Source organism: Falco rusticolus, chromosome 7 (assembly GCF_015220075.1).
Source record: "Falco rusticolus isolate bFalRus1 chromosome 7, bFalRus1.pri, whole genome shotgun sequence".
In the NCBI taxonomy this organism is placed as follows: Eukaryota; Metazoa; Chordata; class Aves; order Falconiformes; family Falconidae; genus Falco; species Falco rusticolus.
This window is the reverse complement of record NC_051193.1, coordinates 25,408,470-25,417,674: the sequence shown is the minus strand read 5'-3', so window position 1 is coordinate 25,417,674 and position 9,205 is coordinate 25,408,470. Positions and strand designations below refer to the sequence as shown.

General features: G+C 48.1%; 2 protein-coding genes across 2 annotated transcripts in view; one reads left to right on the top strand and one right to left on the bottom strand.

Moving 5' to 3' along the window:
• Positions 1–3,917, bottom strand: part of FANCM (FA complementation group M) — a 75,715-nt gene extending 71,798 nt beyond the window's left edge. The window contains 4 exon segments of the mRNA XM_037396172.1: positions 6–164; positions 845–922; positions 2,604–2,776; positions 3,465–3,917. Of these exon segments, the coding sequence (XP_037252069.1) occupies positions 6–164; positions 845–922; positions 2,604–2,776; positions 3,465–3,876 (822 nt within the window). The 5' untranslated portion in view covers positions 3,877–3,917.
• A 239-nt stretch (positions 3,918–4,156) lies between these two features.
• On the top strand, positions 4,157–9,030 carry FKBP3 (FKBP prolyl isomerase 3). Its single transcript, XM_037393879.1, has 7 exons — positions 4,157–4,306; positions 4,383–4,484; positions 4,560–4,670; positions 5,006–5,141; positions 6,136–6,203; positions 7,817–7,914; positions 8,784–9,030. The coding sequence occupies exons 1-7, from the start codon at positions 4,193–4,195 to the stop codon at positions 8,836–8,838; spliced, it is 684 nt and encodes a 227-aa protein (XP_037249776.1). The 5' UTR covers positions 4,157–4,192; the 3' UTR covers positions 8,839–9,030.
• The last annotated feature ends 175 nt before the right edge of the window (positions 9,031–9,205 follow it).

The window sequence follows — 9,205 nt, the reverse complement described above, 5'->3', positions numbered from 1 at the left end:
CTCACCCGGATGTAAGCATTCTGAATTTCTACCAATTCTTCACCAAGTGGAACAACAATTTTTTCCACTTGTCGCTCATGAGAATAAGGCTGAATTTCTGGAGAATCTTCAGTACATAACTCGATGTGAGCAATGAGTAAGTTGGAAATAACTTGCTGCACAGCCTGTTAGAGAAGCCACAAAAAAAGACTATTTGCTTAACACTCCAACAGTGCAAGTCAGTATCACATGAAAGTAACTATTTTCATACTTTAGCAGGCCTTGAATATAATTGTAAGGAAAAGGCACCTACTAACTATAGATGAAAAATGAAAGACTCTCCACTTAAAGATCTCAAGTATTATACAAACAGCCCATATGGTAAGTTCATTAATACAAAAAGCATGCTATTGCACTGGGGCTGGAGCGACAGGACTCTCCCTTTGGCTTTAGGTGCACTATGAAATACCCAGTGAGAAGTAACCTGGAGCTAGCAGCTTAAGCTGAATTTTGATGTCCATCTACCTTAGACTGAAAACATAAGCCTTACTTATATTTACGCAAGTACACCACATGGAACAGAACACGAAACCCATTTTGCAGTGGGAGTATATTCTTTTTGGTTCAAGTAGGTTTGTATTCTCAAAAACTAGAAGGTATTAACTTCCTTTTAGAAAGATCAGGAAATAATAGTCTATAGCATGAAAAAGACAAACCCTTAACAACTAATGGATTGCAAAGAGATTCAGTTTTTATGCGGAATTCTAACAGACTTCAATATTCTGCACAGTGTTCAAACTGGCATTAAACATTAGCTTCTACTGAAACTTAAATTATTTCAGTTATGCAAGTAGTTGTAACTCACCTTTGTATCGCTGCCTGGTGTGGCACTTAGAGCCAAGATCCGAAATTGACTTGTATGTTTGCTTAGTTCCCTTACAACCTAAAACCAGGAAAATTTCCATTAATATCCTTAAAGGAGATTAACTGTATAAGCAAAGGAAAATACCCACTAAGTAGAAAAAGCTTAACAAAATATTCTAAAAAGAGTATATCCAAATTGAAATGGAAACCAGGAAGTGTTCAGTTTATAACCATTTTATGCAAGAACACTTAATCTCAATTAAGTATATTACCTCAGTCCCACTCAGCAGAAACACCTTGGTAAATTATGAAAGGATTTTTCACTGGATTTAACAGAAAAGATTAACAGCACATTAACTCAAGCAAGCTGGGAAAGAGTAAGAACCATCCCCCCCCCCCAGAAAAAGTAAATCATGGATGATTAGTCCCATGAAGTCTGAACAGAGATTAGATGATAACCACCATGCCAACCAGCATTCAGTCGAGTCTTACTTGAAAATGTTGCATTAGCAATTGGGAAAATGGCTGAATATCCCTTAGACTTCCCATGTTCGCAACCCCTCTCCAAGACCAAAACTGGGACAAGCGCAACTGCTGCTGAACATTCAGGCAACAACCAAATTGCCTCCCTACTTCATTCTCCCAGAGTTGAACTCTGCCAGCTGTCAGTGAACTTCTGACCCACTTTGCAATGCGCAGAGAATAAGCGAACAGAGACTAAAGAGGAATTCCATTTGTGCTGATAGTTCTACTGAAAATCACCCAGAGGCACAGCCAAACCAGAGAACAAAGCGTGCCAATTTCACAGCCCTGGGGATGGACAAGGGGTGACAGAAGAGATTTCTCTCAGCTATAGCTGACGCAAAAGCTAATGAATGCAAGTCTTGGCTCTGTGTTACTGGGTGATTCGCTAATAGCAAAATATTTTAAGAAAATATTTTTATACAGAATTTTGAAATAAAGTAATGCATAAACTGAAGTCCTTTGAAAACAAAGTGGATATAGTTCTGATAAATGATAAAAGAAAACTGCGACACTGGCAAACCAACATACACTGTTTTAACTTGCCAAGCTACTGTCTCTTTTCCAGCATGCCAAGCCAGACAAACACCAAAGAACACCCACTTTCCTTTAAAGAGGCCTAGTAAGCAACTATACATAACTCCACATATATTTAATTTCTCCAGTATATAAAACTAACTTTCTATTAGGTCACCTATTACTATGAGATTAAGTCACAGTATGCAACAAAGTCTTTGCTAACCAATACAAACCCCTATTTTAAAAATTAAAATGAATTCAGAATTTCTAAAATAAAGAACTTTACCAAAAAAGCATACATTTTTTCTTGGGAAAAAAAACCCGAAAAATGCCTCCCCCCACTGAGGAGCTGTTCCAACATAACACAAACACACCGGAGTACACCTGCAAATACAAATATGTCTGAAAAACAGCATAGTGACTTTCTTTTTTGTTAGATTGCTCCAGTCAAAAACATCAGTTGAAACAAAAATTGCAATTTTATTCATACAGTAGAAAAACTCTCACCTCACCTTACGAAGTTCTAATACAGGTATTACTTAAAAACAAGGCACTGACGACACAGAGGACTGTTTGATCTGTTTCAAACAAAGCTAAGGACCTAATGGAGAACCTTCCTCCAGCAGTGATGACAGTGACACTTTATTAAGACCCCGTGAGTGATTCTGGGGGAGGTTTTTTGTAATCTTGAGACAAGAGTGGGGTGAATCCAGCATTACCTGACAGTAGGCGTGGTTTCCAAGGGCTTTGTGGGCTTCATCAATAACTAAACATTTAATCTCTACGGCAGGACATGTCCCACGAGAAAGATCATTGACCATTATTTGAGGCGTAAGGAAAAAGACTCTCTTGGTAGTCCACAGTTCTCTCCGACTGAGAGCTTGGGTTCCCCCTGGAAATTAAAGAAGTAACATTAGCAAACGGTTCTGCTGAGAACAAGCTGACCTGGCAGTGACAGCAGGAGGCCGACGGGGCTGGCAGGCACATACCAGCTTTGGCAAATAAGTGCCTTTTAAACTAGCGCACACCTTGACGCCTGTCCCATTTTCAGGAAAAAAAAAAAAAAAGTCAATGCAATGGCTAGGAAGATTTTTTTTTTTTTTTTTTGCATTAAAACACTAAATCCAGAACCGTGTAAAATAAGGCCAGAAAGCTCAAGCCACCGCCTAGGCACCCACACTTAAAAACAAGTTAGGGATTCAGTCATTAAGGCTACTACTGCAGTAAGCAATAAACTGCAGTTCGCAGGGTTTGCATATTTAAAGAAAGAAGAAGAAAAAAAAGCCATTATTCTTAGTGTTAAGTTTCACAGGCAGGGAGCTCTCTGTGCAGAGATCAGCAGCGCCGTGAGCCCCGCGGCTGGGCCGGGGAGCCCAGAACGCCGCCACCCTGACGGTGGTGACCTGGGGTTGCAGCGATTACAGAAGCTGGAGTTAACGCCTTAAAAACCTTCTTGTCCTAAAAACGGCCTTTTTCCGCCCTTCCCCCCCTCCCCCCCCCACACGCACACTGTAGCGTTACACCTCGCTTGTCCTCGCCTCCAAGCCAAGCCCCGCGGTGCCGGCGGCTCCCGGCCCTACCTGTCATCTCGGCCATGTGCCGGGCCGGGATGCCCATGACGCGGACGCAGGCCTCCATCTGCTGAGCCACCAGCGGCTTGGTGGGGGCGAGGAAGAGCACCTTGCCGCCGGGGAACCAGCGGTAGAAGTTGTACATGACGACGGCGGCTACGAAGGTTTTGCCCAGCCCGGTGGGCAGGCAGACCAGCGTGTTGCCCAGCAGGGCGGCGCGGGCCATGCGCACCTGGTAGTCGCGCACCGGGTAGTTCGTGGGGTAGATCCAAATGGATCCCAACGCCGCGCAGAAGCCCTGTGCCGGGCCCGCCGCCGCCGCGCAGGAGCCCTCAGCCGGGCTCGGGCCCTCCGCCGCCGCCGCGGCTGCCGCCAACAGCAGGTCGTCGTCTGCTTCTTCTTCCTCTGCCGCCTCCTCCATCTTCCTCGCCCCCTTCGGCGCCTCCCCGCCCGCCGCCCGCCAGAGCTGAGGCAAAGTGCGCTGCCGCCCGCCGCTCATCCCCCCTCAGGGCGCCGCCGCGCCGCGCCGCTCCCGCCCGCCCTGCGGCACCGCCCGCCGCCCCGCACCGCCCTCCATTTTGTCCTAGCGCCGCCGCCGCCGCTTGAAAGCCCCGCGGGAGCCGCGGCTTTGGGGCGGTGCCGATCCCCGTCCCACCCCTCGTCCCGTGCGGCGGCTCCCGCGGGGCCGACGGGAAGGCTGGGCGGTGCGTGAGGGGGAGGCGGCGGCGGGCGGGAAAATGGCGGCGGCGGCGGCGGCTCCGGCACAGCCCTGGACGGCTGAGGAGCTGCGGAGCGAGGCGCTGCCCAAGAAGGATATCATCAAGTTCCTCCAGGAGCACGCAGCGCAGGCGGTGCGGGCGGGAAGGGCTGGCTCGGGGCGGGGGGGGTGGCGGGGGTCCCGCCGCCGCTCACCGGCGTGTCTTGCAGTTCCTGGCGGAGTACAAGCTGCTGGGGCAGGTGAAGAACGTGGCGAAGACGGCGAATAAGGAGCAGCTCATCGCGGCCTACACGCAGCTTTTCCACACGCAGGTGCGGGGCCGGGGGTCGCGGGGTGGGGGCCGGGATCGGGCCGCCATTGACGGCCGCCCCTCCTCCTCCCCGCAGCGGTTCAAGGGCACGGACGGCGCGGACAAGGCGGCGGAGAAGGCGAAGCCCGCTAAGGCGGAGGAGGCCAAAGGGAAGGCGGCGGCGAAGCCCGAGGAGGCCGTGGAGGAGGTCGGTGGCACCCCGGCCTCGCGCTGCTGGCCGGTCGCGTCTTCAGAAGCCTGTGACAGCCGTGGGCCGGTGCTGGTACCGCGCCCGCACCTCGCGCGGCGTCTGTAGCGTGCGCAGGGCCCGCCACTAATGCATCCCCCAAAGCTTCAGCCTGCGCTGAAAGCTGCGACGCGGCTACATTTTCCCCAAGTATTGCAGCCCTGCAATAACACGTGAACGTGCTGTCCGCTAGCGCGCTCATTTGGTGCCTTGAACTAAGTGGTTGTTGGATCTCAAATGTAGCTGGGCTGAGGCTAGTTCGTGCAGCACTCATAACTCTGTTTTTAAAAACTTAGGGGCCACCAAAGTATACAAAGTCAATTTTAAAGAAGGGTGATAAAACCAACTTTCCGAAGAAAGGAGACACCGTTCACTGCTGGTATACGGGAAAGCTACAGGATGGAACTGTCTTCGATACCAATATTCAAACAAGTAAGGTCATGTATATACATTTGGCATCTTGTTGCAAATGCACGTAGGGGAAATTAGCTGGACTCATTAAGCAGCCTTGGGAAGGCATTTGCTTCTGGAAGGTATGCATGGCGGGAGTCCTGACAAACTGCTTTTGCCATCGTCTGGTTGAGCTGACTGAGGGTGTCCCTGCAGCCTGCTCTGGAAACCTGATTTTCCGTGAGGTAATGCAGTATTTTAGGACTGGCTGGTGTCAAGTGACACTGCTGCGTCTTGCCAGACCTCACGTTCAGCATTCTCCGGGCCATAGATAATGTGAAATGAGGGGATTTAATCTGTGCTGAAATGGCTTTGGAGAAAGGATGGTTCCCGCTCTGGAAGCTTCCCTTATCTATGGAAGTTGAGCACCAACAGTGTAGTTAGCTTCTCTAGATGGACACCTCTTGGTGTACGTCTTGTAATAAAACCTTAAACATGGAGGCCCTGGAATGAGAGTGATGTGAAATAGTCTGGGGTACCACATCCACTGTGGAGAAGTCTGCTGCTATTTTTGTGACAGTTTCTCAATCAGAGAATTTGGGTGTATGAAATTCTGTAGTGCTAGAAATGCTTTTCCAGTAGTGATGCCTGACATTGAGAGGAACAGCAGGGCTGTCACTGGAATACTGTCTGTGAGTCGTTGTACTTGTTGTATGATGTGCATTCTGTGTTAACTATTTTCACTTTGCTAATGTGTTTACAACTTGTACTGTCAATTTTAGTAATTCAGAAATAAGTCTTTGAGGTCCACTGCATCAGTGTCTGAAAGATGCTGATCCACTTTAGCTCTTGGTGCAACATTTCACAACATTTTCAGTGTACAGCACTAAATTTTCCCCTAAAAATCTGATAGAGGGCTAAAAATAATATAAGAAAAGATACTTATATAGAGCATGATCATAATAGTAACTGTAGATGGAAGTGTGGTATGAGCTGGTGTCATGTTAAAGCAAATGAACATCAAACTGTCTTTCAGGTTCAAAGAAGAAAAAAGCAGCAAAACCTTTAAGTTTCAAAGTTGGCGTAGGAAAAGTAATCAGAGGTGTAAGTAAACCATTAATTACTCCCTCAGAATCCGAAAAGAGTTTTCGTTCCGCCAGATTTATGACTGGGGTGCAAATTTTGAGCTGCTGGTTTTATTCTGGTGGCAGTAAAAAGGCAAGTTGAAAGCATTTACATCCTGTGGATGTAATAATTATTCTCTATGGATGCGTGAATCCATCTGCAGTGTAATTCCTCTCATTAAGTGTGGAAAACAGTGTAACAACTACGTGTTCCTTGGGACAGGTGCAGCCTCTTGCGCCTGTCTGTCTAGTGCTTTGCACAGTAGACAAGGTTATCGGGTTCCTGGAGCTCCGTCGCTCATAGTATGCACTCTGTGCTTTAGTCTGTCAGAAGATTGTTTTCTCTCTTCAGCTTTTTTGTATTGGCCTTGGTGCCTCTTGGTGTGTAGATCGGTTCATCTGTTAACTCTGAGCGGGATGCTGAAACTCCAAATTCCCAGTGCTGCTGTGCACTGAACCAAGTTGCAGTTTTGATGCTGTTAACTCTTCTGCTGTGTCGACTGCCGAGTGCTGAAGCAGCACAGGTAGAAGCTGTGCCAGGGGAGTATCTAGGTGGACTAAGAGCGCTAGGTAGAAGAATGATTCTGCACGCCCATCTGTTAGCTTACGTCTTGGAAGTCAGACCCTGCTGTGAACTTGGTGTGCCTGGGAGATACAGCTTGTGTGCAAAGCCAACGAGGTGCTTAACTCTTACCTCACTGCTGCTGAGCCAGTGCTGAAATTGGTGGCCAGCTGCGCAAAGTAGGAATGCAAGAAGGATCTTACGCTTACCTGACTTTAAAAATCAAAACAAACCCCACCCAGCATAATCTACCATGCTGCTGCTGTGCAGGAGAAAGGCCTTCAGCAGTGATGGGGTTGGGAATGGGATGGGGAAAGCATCCCTGGGCTTGTGGCCAGTACTGCAGAAGCAGCAGTTGCCTGGGTTTTTCTTTAGTCTCTTGGCGCAGCGCTGCTGCGCTTGTGTGGGTGCCAGGTAGCTTCCTTAAGCAGCTACAGGACAGAGCAGCAGCTGTTCTTTGTGGAATGTTGATACGGTGCTAAACGAATACTGGCTTTGGGCCACACGAGAGGGTCTTGAAGAGGGACAAGCACTGAAATAAAATTAGCCCTCGGGCATTAGCCTTAAACAAACACTAGTCCGTTGGTACTGCAGAATGGTGGGGAGACACGGGGCAGAGAGAGAAACCTCCTGGTAGCGTGTGTGCGGTGGTCCGCTGTGAAATGTGTTCTGAGACTGAATACTTAGAAACAAGCACGGTACTTTATTGGTTCCTGAGTATCATCACAACATCAAAGCACGATCTGCACTGTGAAGCACAGTCCAGGCTAACGTGGGAGCAGGGAACATTGGCCAAGGGGGAGTGTTTCCACAAATAAAAGGGATCTGAAGCTACATCACAGCACCCGCTGGGGGGGGGGGGGCAAGCCCGCTGGAGGGTGATGTGGTATTACACCAGCATCACAGGAGCAAATGGGAACAGCGTATGAAATGTACATTTTTTGAGGTGCTGGTTAGGCTGATGTGTTCTTTCCTTGTTTGAGTTCAGTTTGGTTTTTTTTGTGGGTGTGTGTGTTTGTTTTTTTTTTTAGTGGGATGAAGCTCTCTTGACAATGAGTAAAGGAGAGAAGGCTCAACTGGAAATTGAACCCGAGTGGGCATACGGCAAGAAAGGGCAGCCGGATGCCAAGTATCCTTCCACAGCCACTTGCTCATTCAGTAACTGGAAGTGCTGGGGGGAACAAAGTGCTTTATGGGCAGGGGTATAGCAGGGGGGAGCGCTCACTGGTTACTTACAGCAGGCTTAGAACATTAACAGCATAGAAAAATTATGTGAACTTAGCGGATAGATGCAATTGCCCATTTGTCTTGAAGAAAAAAGAACTGCAGGGAGTACTGCGGTGGAGAACTTGCTACTTTCTGCCTGCATTTTTATTCTGGCTGCTTCCAAGCGCTTATTCTCGCAGCACCAACAGGGATGCTCACCAGTGTGGTGGGAGGAGGGGTGACTGCGGGGACAGCAGTTAAACCTTGGCGAGAACCAGTTCCGGGATACAGCCGGAATATGGGATTGAGCGGTGACCCTGCAGAGCACCTTAGGCAGTTCTGTTTCTTTTTGACTTGTGCTTCAGGAGGGAGGATTGTTCTCTCTCACTGGACTCCTATGTCATGGTAATTTAAAGCACTGTCCAGACATTCTTCTTCCCTCTGTAGTGCAGCAGGACAGCCCATCCTCCTCCCAGAGGGAGAGCAGTGACTGTGTCCCAGAAATGGAGGCAGTTCAGGTAAGACAGATGCAGCTGCTCACCTCAGAGGAGTGGGAAGGATGAGAGGCAGGTGTATCCACAGAACTGGTACCAACTGCCTCCCGACAGCTCACATTAGGCAGCAGCTGTGGTTTTGCACTAAATCCAAGATGTTAAAATGGGCCAGTGAAATACAAAACTGCCACAGGAGGAATGGGAGAGCAGGTGGCGAGTCACTTAACACCGATTCGTCTGCTGGGGTGGGGTCTTGGCTTGGAGGGGTTTTTTAAGCTTCCTTAACATGTTTGAACAGGATTCCACCAAATGCAAAACTTTTCTTTGAAGTGGAATTGGTGGATATTGAATGAAATTAAGCATTTCCTTTGCTGCTGGGAATCCATTTATGATCAAGAAAGCTTCTGACAATGCAGTTTTGCTCTTGTAACTTCAGGATATAGTTACAACCGTGGCCTTGTACTGAAACCAAGTTTGTTTCCCTGCTCCCGACTGCTGTACAGTAACACACCACTAAAGAAAACATAGTTTATACATGCAAGTGACTTCACTTTTTCTGTGTATGCTCATCTCCAAGGTTCTTTCTTTTACTAGGGGGGAAGAATTGTCTACATCTCCAGCGAACACTTAAAGAACTAGCCCTATCCTGAAACTGCCCCAGCTGCTTTTATTATCCTTTGCAGTATCGAGCGATCTCTTTTATACTGGAGAGCATGTGCT